The 17,884-nt window shown below is 44.7% G+C and overlaps 1 protein-coding gene across 2 annotated transcripts in view; it reads right to left on the minus strand.

The window, feature by feature from the left end:
- The window catches only part of LTN1 (listerin E3 ubiquitin protein ligase 1), a 69,357-nt gene extending 51,714 nt beyond the window's left edge, over positions 1–17,643 (minus strand). For both annotated transcript variants that reach the window (XM_040980691.1, XM_040980690.1), the window contains exons 1-8: positions 17,554–17,643; positions 12,440–12,643; positions 11,540–11,638; positions 10,838–11,068; positions 8,442–8,494; positions 7,514–7,694; positions 3,689–3,862; positions 1,356–1,546 (exon numbers count right to left, since the gene is read on the minus strand). In XM_040980691.1, the coding sequence (XP_040836625.1) occupies positions 1,356–1,546; positions 3,689–3,862; positions 7,514–7,694; positions 8,442–8,494; positions 10,838–11,068; positions 11,540–11,638; positions 12,440–12,643; positions 17,554–17,595 (1,175 nt within the window). In that variant the 5' untranslated portion in view covers positions 17,596–17,643. The remainder of the gene's footprint in view (positions 1–1,355; positions 1,547–3,688; positions 3,863–7,513; positions 7,695–8,441; positions 8,495–10,837; positions 11,069–11,539; positions 11,639–12,439; positions 12,644–17,553) is intronic.
- Between the last annotated feature and the right edge of the window lie 241 nt (positions 17,644–17,884).

Genomic DNA, 17,884 nt, shown 5'->3' on the forward strand with positions numbered 1-17,884 from the left:
GTTTCTTCTGGGTCACCCATGTGGGTACAGGGTCCCAATGCTTTGGGCCGTCCTCGCCTGCTTTCTCAGGCCACAAGCAGGGAGCTGGATGGGAAGGGAGGCTGCCGGGATTAGAACTGGCGCCCATATGGGATCCCAGTGTGTTCAAGTGAGGACTTTAATCACTACGCTATTTCGTTGGGCCCCAAACACGAAATTTTTTAAATGAAAATAATTGCAACTGACACTGTGGTGCAATACGGTTACACAGCCACCTGTGATACCAACATCCCATATGAGCGCAGGTTCAAAAACCAGCAGTTGTACTTCCAACCCAGCTCTTTGTGAACGTTACCTGGGAAACCAGCAGAGCGTCGGAGTACTTGGGCCCTGCCACCTACATGGGAACCCAGAAAAAGCTACTGGATCCAGGAACAATCCCTGCCCATTGCAGCATTTTCAGGAATGAATCAGCAGATGGAGGATCCTTCTCTGTGTTTCCCTCTCTCTATTCATTCTACCTTTCAAACAAATACATCTTTTAAAAATTAACTAAAAGCCTCATAGGCTAAGAACAACCAAAATATATTAACAGACCAATGAGAAAATATTAAGGAGGAGAAAAATCGTATTTTCAAAATTTATCAGAAAAAGCTAAGACTATGTGTTTTATGACATTTTGCCTTTGACGGAGAAGATTTAATCAAATGGGGAATGGTTTGGGGTGGAGTGCAGGGCAGAGGCAGGCATCTGACCTAAGCTAAGTTGCCTGCCAAGATGCACCCAGTCCTTACACAGTGCTGGTGGCTTTGGACTCCAGCTCCCCGCTCGCAGGCTGCGAGACTGCACTAACGGCTGCGGGCAGCTGAGTCCAGGCCACGCACAGGGAAGACGAGGGCCGAAACCCTGGCTCCTGTTTCACCTCAGTCCTGCTCCAGCTAACAGATATACCTGGGAAGTGAACCAGTAAATGGCAGGGCTGCCTGTCATTTAAGTTAACTTTAAAATGTTTAGAATTTTAATCATTGCTAAAACTGTCTTTCAAATGCAATAAATGCACTGAGTTTTTCCAAGCATGAATTTGAACAGCATTATTTTGCTTTATGGAATGTTTTAAAACTTCACTGGATTGCATTTTTGCACTTACGCATTGTTATTTCCAAATTTTAAAACTGGACTATTTTCGCCTAGCAGCTACCTTATAATACTTACCTTTCTTGGTAGTATTTAAGTTCTGAAAGTATCCAAAACAGGATTATAATCATAATTCTCTGAAAACTTTTCAGTGTGTAATGAATAGCAAAGTAATTTGTAAAAACTTACATATGAAAACAACAAACATCTTGCTTTAAAAATAAAGAATGTTAAATCCTTACCCTGCAACAAGAGATGTGAGGAAATTTTTGAAGAAATCCAGCTTTGGATCTGTGATGGACTGAGGAAGTTTGCTGAGGAATGGCAGAAGGTAGGGATGGATGACAGTGGCGAGGCCCCGGCCACCCTCGCGAATCAGAGTGGACAGCTTGGGAAACACACTTTTTTTGGCATTTACATGAAGCCAACAGTCCTAAGCAAAGAAAAGACTGTTATCAGCAATTAAAGACCTTAAGCAGATTTTCTCAATTAAGAGACAATTCACAGGGCCCGGCACAATAGCGTGATGGTTAAGGTCCTCGCCTTGAACGCGCCAGGATCCCATGTGGACACCGGTTCTAATCCGGCAGCTCCACTTCCCATTCAGCTCCCTGCTTGTGCCCTGGGAAAGCAGTCAAGGACGGCCCAAAGTCTTAGGACCCTGCACCCGTGTGGGAGACCCGGAAGGAAGCTCCTGGCTTCTGGCTCCGGATCAGCACAGCACTAGTCGTTGCAGCTCACTTGGAGAGTGAATCATCGGACAGAAGATCTTCCTCTCTGTCTCTCCTCCTCTCTGTACATCTGCCTTTCCCATAAAATAAATAAATTTTAAGAAAAAAAAAAAAAAGAGACAATTCACAGAGTCAAAAATAAAAGCAAAAAGTATTTTATCTAGAAGGAAAATCTCTCACCTCTACTAAAAACTAAAATTCATACTCTGGCCACCCCACTTCCTATCCAGTTCCCTGCTGTGGTTTGAGAAAGCTGTGTAGGATGGCCCAAAGCTTTGGGACCCTGCACCCATGTGGGAGACCCCAAAGAAGACCCTGCCTCCTGGTTTCAGATCAGCACCTCGGTTACTTTGGGAGTGAACCATCAGACAGAAGATCTTCATCTGTCTCTCCTCTCTGTATATCTGCCTTTCCAATGAGAATAAATAAATCTTTAAAAAAAAAAAACTAAAATTCTGACATTATGAATATTATAAATGATAACGATACATTATACATGCCCACAGGATAATGCTGCTCATTAATACTGGACTGGGACCAGCACTGTGGCACAACCAGTGACGTCCTGACCTAGACACTGCATCCCATATGAGATGCAGTCAGTCCCGCCTCTCCACGCCTGATCCAGTTCCCTGCTAACACACCTAGGACAGCGTGAAAGATGGCCCAGGTACTTGGGGCCTAGCCACCCACATGGCAGACTCCTGTGCAGTTTCAGGCCCAACCCAGACCATTGCAGCCATCAGGGAGTGAACCAGTACAAGGAAGATCTCTCTATCTTTTCAATAAATAAATGAGCCTTAAAATGAGAGACAAAAAAGCCGCTTTCTAACAGGGACAGCTATATTTTACCTTTCCCTCAGGTCATGTGGGGCTCAGGGATAAAGAGGTCACTAAGTCAATAACATGGTGACTAACGGTCAAGGTCACTGGGTTACAGCAGGCAAGATGGCGGCCAAGGACAGAGCCCTGGGCCTGAACCAGGGCAGGGGTCAGGTCGTTTCAAAGAAAGACTGATCGTCCAGGGCCATTTCGCTCACCCACCCCTGGCCTAAGGGAGGTGGCTTCCGCAATCCTGCTCCTAGTAATTGGCTCCTAGTTTCTCCCCTCCGGGAACTCCTGAAATTCCTGGCCTGAGGCTTATCCCTTACCCTACAGAAACTGAATTTCCCCAATAAATCGGAACTGCTGAGACAGAAGCCCTGTCCGTCTGTCTCTCGCGGGCCGGGAGGCTGGTGGCGGGCAGCAGGCTCATCCCCTCCGACAATGGGGTATCAGAGGAATCTGTAGGGGAGACCCCATGAGGTCACATACACTTCACGTGACTGTTAACACTGGCAAATGCAATGCAACATACAAACTACATCTTATATTCAGTTTAAGCTTTACAACAAGCTTTAATTAGCATTTTGTTTCAAGTGTCTTAGTTTTAAGATTTTTTTTAGACAGATTTACAGAGAGAAGGAAAGACCAGAGATCTTCCATCTGCTGGTTTGATCCTCAAATGGCCACCATGACCACAACGAAGCCAACATAAAGCCAGCAACCAGCAGCTTCTGCAGGATCTTCCACACTGCCCAGGCCACAAGCAAGAAGCTAGAAGGGAAGTGGAGCATCCGGGACATGAACTGGTGCTCATATGGGATGCTGGTGCTGCCAGTGGATTAACTGGTTGAACCACTGCACCAGCTCCCAAATAGCCTAGTTCTAAGACAGCAGGTTTTTTTTTTTTTTTCCCCAGTGAGTTTTAAACATCATAATCAGTTCTGTCTTGTGTGGTATCTAAGGGTTCTGAAACATAAGATGCGGAGTATTCACTGCGTAACTGTGCCTCTTCCACATACCTCAATAGTTGTAACTGTGTAGAGGACAGCTTCCCAGAGAGCCGGGCACACCATGGGGTCGCTGTCATCAATGCTGAGTAGAACTGAAGGGCTCACTTTGGAGGCTTCCTCTTTCATCAACTGTGGAATACGCTGGCACAAAGCAGACACTAACTCAAAATAAGCTGAGCGGATCTGAAAGAAACAAAGCTGAATTAAATGACAGCCTTGCAAGATGCTTTATGGTCGGATTACTCGCATTAACTCCCCACTAACAATACTGAAAGGGCTTGAAACGCTTTTTAAAATCTTCATAAGAACATCAAAAGGCTAAAAAGACAATAGCAATCTTTAAAGCAAATGTGAAATTGGAAAGGATTACTTGGATTTTCTCTTTCACTGGCAAAACAAGTACAAAACATGTTTAGTTTCAGGAAGCCTTCTTCTGGAATTACCACAATCACTTAACAAAAGCTGAGGCACCATGAGCCACGGCTAACAGTAATACAAATAGCAGAAATCCAAAAGATTTCAAATTTTAGATTTATCAGTCACATAACCCTACATGACAGATATATACAACTACCATAAAACAACATTTATTATATTTAAAAAGTAACTTTAAAAAGTCTGCGCTGACAGGTCCTGGGACTGGGCCTCCTCGGTTGCTGATGCCCATGCAATGGACAAACATGTCCAGAGGCACAATGGGACAGGACCACTAGCTCATCTAGGACAGCAGGGCACAGCAACTGTCTCATCAGATGATGGAAAGCAGAACAGGTTGGACAACTCTCCTGGCCAAGCTTTGCAGCAAGTGTCTGGGTCTGTGCATGCACTAGGGTGAGCTTGGTCAGCCAACAGACCTTTGATAGATTTCCTGCAACAAAGCTAACAATGTCTAAGAACTAACACAATTGTTCAGCTCAACTAACATCTTGAGAATATTCTTCCCCAAATCAAGGTCTCTAAGATCACAAACACACACACACACACACACACACACATACACACACACACAAACTTCAAGCATTTGTCCCACCCACCTTCCTCCATACCTCAACTTCCTGCACCCTAATCGGAGTAACCAGAGGGCCACATGGGTGTGCATCCCTCTCAGCTATGTAAACAATATTAAAAATAAAACAAAAAAATTTTTTAATCTGCATGGAAATAAATCTGGAAGCAGCTTTTCAGATTTAAAAAAAAAAGTGCAATTCCTAAGCTAAAAGTGAATAATTAAAATGCAAAACTCAATTCAGTTTCAGAGCAGTGCTTTCCTCCAGATACTGAAACTTACTCCCCAATGCGACAGCAAGAACAGGTGGTGCCATGGGGAGGCTACTGAGTCTGGAGGACTCCACCCTCATGAATGGCATTATGGTCCTTTTCCCACCCCTTTGTCCTATGACAACTCAACAAGGCACCATCTTTCAAGCAAAGCACGTCCTTATGAGAAAATTAATTTGCTGGTGCCTTGATGTTGCACCTCCCAGTCTCAAGAGCTGTGAAAAACACATTTCTATCACTTACATACTAGTCTACAGTTCCTTGCTCTGGTGACCTGAGCAGATCCTGTTTTCTACCAAGACAGAATCCAGAGCAGGCACCTGCTGCAGCCATTCAGATGCTGCACCACAGTGTACTGAGGGCTCAGTGCAAACTCCGATACTAAATTAAAAACATACATAAAGGCTCGGGTCTCAAAAACATCTGCAGCCCGACTTTTGAAGTTTCCATTTTTGAAAAAATCACCCACTTTCTAAAATCTGTGAACCCAGTATCAAGTCACAATCTTTTTTAAAGATTGATTTATTTTTATTGGAAAGTCAGATTTTACACAGAAAAGGAGAGACAGGAAGGTCTTCCATCCACTGGTTCACTCCCCAAGTGACCGTGATGGCTGGAGCTGAGCCAATCCAAAGCCAGGAACCAAGAGCCTTTTACAGGTCTCCCATGCAAGTGCAGCCTTGAGACATTCTCAACTGCTTTTCCCGGCCACAAGCAGGGAGCTGGATGGGAAGTGGGATTAGAACCGGCACCCATACAGGATCCTGGCATGTGCAAGGCAAGGACTTTAGCCACTAGGCTGCCGTTCTGGGCCCAAAAGTCAGTTTTTTAGCATAGTTTGTGAACATGCCCAGAATAATACAAAATGTGAGCCACTAACATGCGTAATCCCAAAGGAGAGAAGACAGTGCTCCACCTTTATGTTTCAACTCTCACAACAGAAACAAGCACCGTTTACACTGCGTCCTCGGTTTTTAAGCTACTGAGCTTTTGGGTGATGATCTGTTGACTTAAATGGCCTATCTGTGTTGTTTTACCTGCTGAGTTGAAGTATAAGAAGGCCGAGACGTGCCTTGCATGAGATAAGCTATGTGCAGCCTTCAGTGTACTAATTCATGAGTTTAACATCAACAGATGAATGATAAGCAAGTATTTTAAACATTATATATGGATCAGTTGACTAAAACAGAACAGTATTTCCTCTATTTCAGCAATAATCCAATAACTAAGTGTTCATAGGAACTTTTTCTTCCCAAGATTTATTTTACTCTCATGTGAAAGGCAGAGTTACAAAGACAGGAGAGACACAAAGACATCTTTCATCTGCTGGGTCACAAATGGCTGTGATGGCCAGAACGGATGCAATCTGAGACAGGAGCCAAGAGCTTCCTCTGGGTCTCCCATACAGGTGCAGGGACTCAAGGACTTCAGCCACCATCTTCTGCTTTTCCAGGCCATAGCAGAAAGCTTGACTGGAAGCACAGCATCTGGGGCCTGAACCACAGCCAATGGGATATTAGCACCACAGGCAGAGGCTTAGCTATCATGCCATAGCACCATCTTTATGAGGACTTTAGAACATAATTACAATGAATAACGAGAATCAATTACATAAACAAAAGGACATATGTCCAAAATATTCCATCAGCTGCTGGAGAGGGTAAATTCAGAGTGAGGAGGCTAGCACAGCGACACGGTGTGTAAAGTAGCCACCTGCAACCCCAGCTTCCCCTAAGAGTGCCGATTCTAGTCCCAGATGTGCCATTTCCAATTTGGTTTCCTGTTAACGCATCTGAGAAAGCAGTGGAAGATGGCCTAAATGCATGTGCCCCTTGGATGAAACTCCTGGCTCACAGCTTCAGTTTGCCCCAGCCCCAACCATTATGGCCATTTTCAGAGTGAAGCAGTGGATACAGGAGATATCGCTCTCTCTCTCTTTTTTTTTTTCCCTCTCTCTCCCCCATCTCTCTAGAATCCTAGCTTCCATAGAAATAATGCTTAAAAAAAGAGAAAAAGAAAATGCACAGACAGGGATTCAGTGAAAACTAATTACATGAAATGAAAGGTGTCGTTTTGGACCAGTGTTGTGCTGGCTCACGCCCTGGTGGCTCTGTCTCAGACCCAGCAAATCCGATCATGACCTGGGGAAAGCAGCAGAAGATGGCCTGTTATGCTTCCTCTTGGCTTTGGCCGGGGCTTGCCACTGTGGCCATCTGGGAAGTGAACGAGGAGATGGAAGAGGTCTCTCACTGTGTCTCTCCCTCCCTCTCTGTTAACTCTTTCAGATAAATAAATGAGCTTCTCTTACACAAACAAACAAAAAAAGAAAGAAAGAGCCTTGAGCACACCAACAGTACTAAGGGACAAAAGAGACTGATACCTAAGGCTCAAACTAAATCTAAAAAATTAAAATAGAAAAAATTTAATCCACTCTTGAATGAGTCACCAGAAAGACATGCTTACAGATCTTTGACACAGAAAGCATAAAGTAAGCCAATAAGAACAAGCTAAAAGAAACCAGACAAATGCCTTTCACCCTTGAAAGAATGAAGATACCTGGGGTACACTGTGCTTTCCATACTTCCAGAACTTGTTCTGTGACAGCAGAGATTTCAATTTCTCCTCCAGAGAGTCAAGTTCACTATCCGGTAAAAGGCAAAGCAATTTCTTTAATGCCAATAAGGAAGAAGTCACAACCCGATAGAATTTAGCTTCTCTTTCTTCCTCAGGGACAGTTCTTGATGGAAAAAAAAGAACATATATCAAGATTGAGAACAAGCCAAACTACATACTTGGTATATACAGGCATATGTATGCATGTATACATGTGCATATACACACATAATATATACATATATGTAACTATATGTTTGTCATCATTAAACATGTAATACAGTTCCCTTATTTTATTCTTTTATTTGTTCTCTAGCAACTCCTTGTAAGATAATCAACGTTGATTTTAATTACTTACTCCTAATAGTCTAAAAACAGATGAAGAGCTGTGGCTTAGAAAACATGATCTAGTACACCACTTTCAACAGCACATACCAAGCTTATCCTCGGGAACACATATATCTAGCATCTACTCTATCTTATGGATTCTTCTAAGTTTGATTAGAATAGAAGGCATGAAAGAAAAATATTTCCCTTCTCTTTCGGAACTGCTTGTAGTACAACTACTTCAAGCCAGATTTCAAAAAAGTTCCTGCTATACACAAAAGCATGTAGGAAACATTTAAAACATCTCTTTGTAACAGAACCAAATGTGTACCTTCTTGAAAGTCCAAGTTACACTGCGGGTCAATTTGCAAATAAAAGTACTTACTATAGCATGTGCCATGTGGCATTACATTAAGTATTTTCAGCTGTATATTTAGAATCATTCTCTTAAAAAAAAAAAAAATAAATCCCACCGACATTACCATGACTGCTTAGAAGTGAAACAAACCTTTAACACTGGCTACGTATGAACACTGAAACTCACTGTGGGTCACTGAGGGTGTCAGGGGTTTCCTTCAGGAGATGATCTTGCAGCACCTACACCAGGAGAAAAATAACAAGGCCTTGATTCTTCATGGGGAATGAATAGGGCAAAGTTAAGCAAAGCCAGTTAACAAGTCCCCAGGGCCTCCAGGGGACAGGTGTCTGTCCAGTAGCTGCAGTGCCCATATTCCTGCCCGGTTCTCCAGTACTGACTCTATCACCAGTTCACCTGCCTGTTAAAATAGAAAGATGGCAAGTGATGGCTCAAGAAGTTGTGCATCTGCCACACAGGGGACACCTGGGATGAGCTCCCAGCTCCGGCCTGCTGCAGTCCTAACTCGCTGGTGCTTGAGAAGTGAACAAGCACACTGAAGCATTCTTTTTGTCTGTATGTTTCCCTCATCTGTTGCTAAATAGCAAAAGCACACAGAGAAGCTAAAAGATTCAAATTTTATCTGTGTTACTTTTTCTATCAAGCTGCATTTTTTTTTTAGATTTATTTTATTTGTATTTGAACGGCAGAGACAGAGAGAGAGACCTTTCATCTGTTGGGTTACACTCTCCACACGGCTGCAGCAGCGTCTTCCAGGTCTCCCAGGCGAGTGCAGCGGCCCCAGCACTCAGACCCTCTTCTCCTGCCTTCCCAGTTTAATATTAGCACAGAGCTGACTTGGAAGTGAAACATCTGGGACTCAAACTGGCAGCCAAACAGGATGCCTGAGTAATAGGCAGAAGCTTAGCTTGTTATCCCACGGTACCAGCCCCATGCTCCTGAGGCAAAGATAATGTACTTCCTCCTGTTTCCATCAAGAGAAATTTTCTCTACCTGCTTTTGGCCACTTACTCCTCTTTTCTCTTGCACAGAAGAGCTGAGTAGAAAAAAACTCCACAGTAAATCTGAGATGACTCTGCCAGGATACCCACGCATACAGGAGGACGCTTCCTGTGCCCTGTTCCATGCCAGTGAGTTGTGGCACTCTGGGAGATGCCAGCATCACACATCAGGGTGTTCCGAGCTCCAGCTGTTTCACTTCCAATCCAGCTTCCTGCTAATGTGCCTGGAAAGGCACGAGAAGTGCCTGGGCCCCTGCCACCTTTATGGGAAACCCAAACGCAGGAGTTCCACCCTCCTGGTTTCAGACCGGCCTCACCCTGGTCACTGCAGCCATTTGGGAGTGACCCAGCAGACAGAAGCCTGCTTTCTGTCTCTGTGAATCACTCATACATTTTATTTAAGAAAGGAAGGGAAAAAGGCAGTGCAGGATGGGCTAAGTGCCTGGGCACCTGCTGCACATGTGACACAGATATTAGCTGCTGCATCCACCTGTGAGTTTCAAATAAATACATGAATCCTTTAATAAGATGCTTATCAAAATTTCATATAATAAAAATTAGGGGCCTAGCTCGGTAGCATAGTGGCTGAAGTTTGCATGCACCAGGATAGCATATGGGCACTTGTTCATACCCTGGGAGTCCCTCTTCTTATCTAGCTCCCTGTTTGTGGCCTGGGAAAGCAGTCAAGGACAGCCCAAAGCCTTGGGACCCTGCACCCGTGTGGGAGACTGGAAGAGGCTCCCCGCTCCTGGCTTCATATCAGCTCAGCTCCAGCCATTGTGGTCGCTTGGGGAGTGAACCAGCAGTGGAAAGATCTTCCTCTTTGTCTCTCCTCCTCTCTGTATACCTGAACTTCCAATCAAAATAAATAAATCTTTAGAAACAATTGAGAAAAATTCAATTCTCCAGTCATATATAGAGTTTAACCCTTGCACAAGGGGACTTTAAAGAATTTGTGTAAAAGTAACTCATGAAAAACTATGCACAAATTTCAACACCTCTTGTTCCCTCATAAAACTTTTCATCTCATTTTTCAAGTACCCTGTATCTTCTCATATAAAGAAGCAGTAAACAGCGAACTAAAAGAATACACTGACATGGAAATATGGAGAAAATAATTTGAGATTTACTTTGTACACGCTAGGATGCAAGGTGTCTGACTGGCAAGTTGTTTAAGGGCCACAAAAGCACTCTGGCGGGCCTAGCCAGGGGCTACCACAGGCAGGGCTCTAAATTCCTTAAATCTATAGCAAACTAATTTGTAAACTTACATTTTCACCTGCTCTAAATATCCAAATGGCCCTTCACACATATATCTAAATCTTTAGATAATACATGATAAATTTATAAAAACAAAAGCTCTAAGAAACGACTAGATAAACATTCCAAGTAAGGCACACATTTTGTTAAAAACAGTCAATTTTGTCAAACATTATGAAAAAAAAATGGCATTTGACTTACTCATTCTTCTACAATGGCAGCTAACAGAACTGTCATTGTATTATGCTTTATATTCTTTAAATATTTAAAAAACAAAATTACAGAATGGCTCCCAAAACTTACAGTGGTAATTTCATCTTTACAAAATGCTATGGCTTCAGGCTGCTTGGTTGGAGGGAAGGCCGCTTCGAATGCGTCTTTCGCTGCAAACGCGGCTGGCGAGTACGGATCACACTGAGCCATGAGCCAATAGCCCATCAAACTTTTTAAATAGGGAGCCAAGTGTTTCTTTACTTTCAGGATAAGTTTTTCAAAAGCTTGCTGCGTGGCCTCTCGAACCCGGCGGTCGTGGTCCTGTGGAAAACATAAATGTGGCATAAAGAAATGCAATAGAAAAATAAACTCATTTATTTCTAGGCATGCAACAACAGCCCATTACCAAGAATTGCCTATGTACAGAGTAAAACTACACTCAATGTTTTCAAGGATCAAGAACTTGAGGTTTATTCCTCAAATATAATTTCTTGTTTTCTGCCTTCCTTAATAATATTTTCACATTAGATTCCATTCCTTCTCATTTTCTTAGAGCACATAGGCAAAGGACTAAAACTACTGCCAAGATTTATGACAGCTGGGAAGCATCTGGATGGACTTGTACCAATGACCTCATCTGTGAACACACGCTCCACACACTCCACAAATCAATGCAACGCAGTCCGCAGGATCGGTGCTGACGGCACGCCACAGCCCTGAGCAAAACGGAGCCCTTCGACCCCACAGTCTTTGGGACTTCAACCAAAGAACGCGCAAATTCTTAATACTCACAAGTGAAATTTTGCAGAATATTCTTGGCCAATACGGAAGCACTCCTTTCACTGCTTCTGTGTCTCTCTCTGTACACATGGTTCCAAATTCCTGCATAGCCTGAAAGTATTAACACACCAGTAACATTGAAGATGCTGGCAACCGATTATATTCTGTTTTGGAAGCCTAGTGAGTGTCATACAGCAAGAACAACACATTATTTATACTTCTGTCATATGGGATTAATTTGAAGAGTTCCTTCATGGATAACCATGGAAGGAATGGGTCCACTGGACAAGAACAAGAAATGGTTCCAATGGTTCCAAGAACAAAAATAAAATGCATGCAAAGAAAAAGAAAAAAAAACGGTTAAAAAAGAACCAGAATCACATTTCCTGATGGAAAGACTGATGGAAAGGGTCCAGCAAGGTAGCCTAGTGGCCGGGATCCCATATGGGTGCTGGTTCTATTCCCAGAGGTCCCATTTCCCAAGCATCTCCCTGCTTGTAGCCTGGGAGGGCAGTTGAGGACAGTCCAAGGTCTTGGGACCCTCCACCCATGTGGGAGACCTGGAAGAGTCTCCAGGCTCCTGGCTTCAGCTCAGCGCAGCTCTGGCCATTGCGGCTACTTGTGGAGTGAATCAACAGACAGAAGATCTTCCTCTCTGTCTCTCCTCCTCTCCATATGTCTGACTTTCCAATAAAAATAAATAAATCTTTAAAAAATTCAATCACTTCAAAACATTTCGGGCAATAAACTAATTTAAAACCCAGAAGGTGTCAAGTAAGCTGAAGTATTATTATGTCAGAAAAAGCAGAAATGTGAAAGCAACTAAAGAGTGTTTACCCACTTGTATACAGAATATGCTAGACCAACATGTTCTAACAAAAGAAGGTTCTGGTCACTTTTATGAAAACTTACTTTTAATTTTGTTGTGACATCTTTCTTAGACAGTTTCCGCAGCACCATCCGGAAGTCAGAATCTACAAGGCTGTCTATTTCTTCAGCTCCCTGAATAGCAGGAACATAGCCCAGGTCACTGTGAGATGTTCCAAACCCTATAAACCCAGGAACTGTGCCCTGTTCTTTGGCAAGGAGTTCTGCAGCTCGGCCACTGTTGGAAGGCTGGAAAGAAAGAAGACACAAGAAGAGTTCAAAACTTAACTTGTAATTTCTTAACAATTCCCATGGTTCAAAATGTTACTATACTTCCAATGAAAGAACCTCAACTGAATTTGAACTGTGGTAATGCAAGAAGGTGGAGAAATCCACCATGGGGGGAGGGTTCGGGGAGGGGTGGGGGGAATCCCAGTGCCCATAACACTGTGTCACATAATGCAATGCGATTAATTAAAAAAAAAAAAATGTTACTGAGGGCCCAGTATGGTAGCCTAGCAGCTAAAGTCCTCGCCTTGCATGCACCAGGGATCCAATATGGACACTGGTTCGTGTCCCAGCAGCCCCACTTCCCTTCCAGCCCCCTGCCTGTGACTTGGGAAAGTGGTCAAGGACAGACCAAAGCCTTGGGCCCCTGCACCCAAGTGGGAGACCCAGAGGAAGCTCCTGGCATCTGGCTTTGGATTGGTACAGCTCTGGCCATTGTGGCGACTTGTGGAGTGAATCAACAGATGGAAGATCTTCTCTGTGTCTCCTCCACAATATAATATCTAACTTCCCAACAAAAATAAATAATAAATCTTTAAAAAATACTGTTACTGAGGTACTGTTTTTTCCTAACATAAGCTTTCATTCATCACAGTTTTACTCAAAGATGAATGTTTCTGTCACCGAGAACCTGTCAAAATAGTCCGGGGAGTTACTTCCTCGTTTCTTCTTCTTTAATATTTAAAAGTGACAGTTAGTGAGAGAAAGACAGAAACAGAGAGATCTGTCTTCTGCTGGTTCACTTCCCAGTTGCCTGCAACAACCAGGGTTGAGTGTGGTCAGAGCCAGGCGCTTCATCCAGGCTGCACACGTGGCTGGCAGAGGCCCAGGCACTCGGGCCACCTTCCGGTGCTTCTCCCAGCCCGTCAAAGGGCAGCTGAGCTGAAGCAGACACACAAAGTAGGACCCAATTAGGATGCCAACAGCAGGACAGATTTGCCCTTTAAACACCACCAGTGCCTACTTCCTGATTTATAAACTGTGTAAATAAATGTTAGCAGTTCATTGTGTCAACATAATCGGTATTGCCAGAATTTTAAAATGCGATTAAAAATTGTTAAGAATTTTCATAAACACTATTTTTATGAAATTATTTCCAACTTTCACATAAATAGAATATATACAACTCAGGTAAACTGTGCAGTGCTGTAAAGTTAGCTCACCAATGGATTCCACGTTTTCATTCATTCATCAAATACTTATCAAGCAATTAGCATGGGACCAGTGTAATGACAGCTGTTTGTGAACTGGGAATTCTTCACAGGCATACACACTCATTTACACATACCCAAGGCATAGCCTGAACTGCGTGAGCTGGAAGGCCCGCATCCCACAGAGGTGCAGTGCCAGCTCTCGTACCGGCTGTTCGGCTTTTCATCCAACATCCTGCCAAAAGCCTGGGAAAAGCAGTGGAAGGCTGCCAATGTATCTGCCTGCATATTTGGAGCCTCGCTACTCCTGCAGGACGCCCAGAAACAGACCCCGGCTTGAGCCTGGCCCAGCCCTGGTCACCGCTAGATCTTCCCATGACTGTCTCTCTCCCTCTAACTCTTTCAAATAGATAAATCAATCTTAAATCTAGGGGTTTAAACAATCACAGTAATTTATTCCAGCAAGAAATACCAAATTATAGGTAAAAGTTTAAAGAAGACCCAGACATTCATTCTCAAGCTACCAATCCACATTATTTATCAATCAAGGGAAAAGATAACTCCATAAAGGATAGTAAACAAGTAATGAAATAAATAACATCAATAATAGGACAGAGGTTCATGTATCCCTAATGTTACACACTAGGAAAGACTATCTACAAGCATCGGACTTACCCTAGATCTAATCTTAAGGAAAAAACTAGCAAAGCTAAATTAGGTCAAATAAATGGCTCAGACTCTTGCAAACTAACTGTCATAATAACTGATATATAAATGAGTGACTGATCTTTCATTGAATCTCAAAGGGTTCTGAAAGGCTATAGACTATAACTGGGGCCCGGTGCAATGGCACAGCTGCCCAGTCCTCCACCTCCAAGTGCTAGGATCACATACAGGCACCAGGTCACATCTTGTCTGCTCCACCTCCCATCCAGCTCACTGTTTACAGCTTAAAGCAGTGGACAATGGCCTGAAGCACTGGGATCCTACACTCGCTTGGGAGCGCTGGAGGAGGCTCCTGGTTCCTGGCTCTGGATGGGTGCAGCTCTGGCTTTTGTGGCCTCCTGCAGAGTGAGTCAGAAGATGGAAGGTTTTTCTCTCTGTCTCTCCTTCTCTCCATACACCTGTGTTTCCAACAAAAATAAATAAATCTTTCTTTTAAAAAAGGGGGCTGTGATATAACTGAGAGGCTGACACCCTAGCATATTACACTAGGCCTTTGCCTGTGGATCCAGCATCCCAGATGAGCACCAGTTCATGTCCCAGCTGTCTCATTTTCAATAAAGTTCCCTGCTTATGGCCTGGAAAAGAAATAGAGGATGGTCTAAAGCCTTGGTCCCCTGCACCCGTGTGGGAGACCCAGAAGCTCCTGGCTTCAGACTGGCCTAGTTCCAGCTGTTGTACCCATCTGGAACCAGTAGATGGAAGATCCTGGGTTGTTTCTCCTCTCTAACTCTTGCCTTTCAAATCAAAATCACAACAGATCTAAAAAAGAAAAAATACAACTTAAGAACAGGGGCCAGCACAATGACTCAATTGGCTAATCCTCTACCTGCAAACATCAGCATCCTAGACGGACTCCAGTTCGTGTCCAGCTCCCTGCTTATGGCCTGGGAAAGCAGTGATGGATGGCTCAGGTCCTAGGGCCCCTACATCCACACGGGAACCCAGAAGCTCCTGGCTCCACTGCAGTCATTTGGGGAGGAAAGATTTGTCTCTTTTCCTCCCTGTAAATCTGTCTTTCCAGTAAAAATAAATAAGTCTTTTTTAAAATGTAAATATAAAACTGCATAAGTTACAGCCTAAGCATGCTACAACTGCTCATGATTACATGGAAAAAAGCATTACTTTAAGAAAACAAAGTATTTAACAATTTAAAGTCTCAATTTCACAATTAACTCATACAGTTCAGCAAAACATAATTAAGAAAGCAGGGCACAGCATGATAGCCTCACAACTAAAACCCGTTCCTTGCAACCACTGAGATACCATGTGGGCACTGGTTCGTGTCCCACCTGTTCCACTTCCCGTCCAGCTCCCTGCTTGTGGCCCGGGAACAGTAAAGGATGGCTCTAAGCCTTGGGACCCTGCACCCACACGGGAGGCCAGAAGAAGCTCCTGACTCCTGCTTTCGAATACACTCAGCTCTGGCCACCGTAGCCATATGCAGAGTGGACCAGCAGACAGAAGACCTTTGTATCTGTCTCTCCTTTACTCTGTAAAATATGACTTTCCAATAAATGTAAAATAAATCTTTAAAAGAGAGAGAGAGAGAGAGAGAGAGAGAGAGAGAGAGAGAGAGGAGCAGGTGAAGTTGCTGCCTGAAGCGCCTGCATTTCAGGAGCCCCTGCTGGAATCCTAGTGTGGCCACTTTCTATTAGTTCCTTGCTAGTGTGTCCAGGAGAGCAGCTGAAGATGCGCAAGCACTGAGTATCTGTGTCTCACACTGGAGCCCAAGACAAAGCTCCCCAGAGAGCTGCCTTCTGACTGGCCACTGCAGGCAGCTGGCGAGTGAAACAGTTGATAGGATACTAATTTTTTTCTCTCTCTAACTGCCTTTCAAATAAATAAACCTTTTTAAATTTTAGCTTATTTTTATTTAAAAGTCCGAGTAACAGGGACAAGGAAAGACAGAGAGAGAAAGATCTTCCACTCATTGCTCCATCCCCAATGGCCATGATCCACGGGTGGAAGTCGGAGCATCTTCCGGTCTCCCACGCAGGTGGAGGGTCCCAAGGCCTGTCCTACTGCATTCCCAGGCCACAAGCAGGGAGCTGGATGGGAAGTGGAGCAGCTAGGACACAATTTGGTGCCCACAGGGGATACCAGAACCACACTCAGTGGCCCAGCCCATCATTCCATGGTGCCCACAATTCAAGTAAATAAGCCTTTTAGGAAGAAGGAAAAAAAGCAAATATGACTAACAGTAACAATTCATGAATCTACGCATAGGTAAAGAATACAAGGACCAGGATTGCAACAAGCAACTGGTGAGGCGCACAGGCCACAAGGTAAATTACTATAACCTTTGACATTCTTATTATGTTAAACATCTCAAGTTACAGAGCCAAGAAAATGTAGCGATGAAAGCGCTACAATGAACTGAATCAAACAGTGGGGAAGCTTTCCCTAATAACTGCACTGCGCTACCACAAACCCTGCATCTACAGCATCACAACATCCCAAAGCGTGTGGGGTTTACCCGAATCTACTCAAAACGAGTATGGATGAACTTGCACCATATGCCGGTCTGTGTTTCAGGCTCCAAGATTACAGTCGTGGGAAGTAAACACCTACTTTCAAATCACTTTTTAGTGCAGCTAGATGGTCAACTACAATCGTAGGTGTAATGTCACCTGCAGTGGAGTCCAATAAAACCCGAAACAGGCTTTGCAGAGAGCAAACCTAACAGACCCCGCCATGTCAGCATGGCTGCGGTGGAGCCGAGCAGAGGGTCTGTCTGACACTGACAGTAACGACGGCAAGCCCTGGAAGCAGGCTGGCCTTGATCAGGAGGGTCACCCCAAGCTGCACCCCAAGCTCGCTCCCCCAGCCGCCCGCGGCACCCCGCGCCGCCGGCGGACATCGCAGCTCTGCACGGCGGGGGCTGTGGCTGAGGGACCGGGAAGGGACACGGAGACTCGGCATCGGCTGCACCTGCTGCCCACCGCACCCGCACACACAGCCCACCCTGCACGCGCCGACCCGCGCAGCACTCACCCTCAGGTTCCCCTTGGTTCGCTGCTTGTTCTTCCCGCCCATCGTGCCGGCTGCAGCCGCACTCCCAGCCCCCAGCTCCCGGGTGGACTCAGCCGGATCACAACTTCCGGTCCCCGGCGCCGGAAGAGGGCTCATTTTAACAACTTCCGTCGCCTGCCCTCCCTGCCCCGAGCCGACCCGCTTCCCGTCCCACCTCCCGCTAAGCCTGTGACGTGGCGTCACTGGATACGCCACAATGGAAGCCACGCCCCCGCAGTCCGGTGCACCTGCAGCGACATATCCTGCTGGCTCCAGCAACAGGCATGACCGTTGCTGGCTGTGAGTTTGGGTC

This window comes from Ochotona curzoniae, unplaced genomic scaffold (assembly GCF_017591425.1).
Source record: "Ochotona curzoniae isolate NIBS_2020 unplaced genomic scaffold, NIBS_Ocur_1.0 contig_3498, whole genome shotgun sequence".
In the NCBI taxonomy this organism is placed as follows: Eukaryota; Metazoa; Chordata; class Mammalia; order Lagomorpha; family Ochotonidae; genus Ochotona; species Ochotona curzoniae.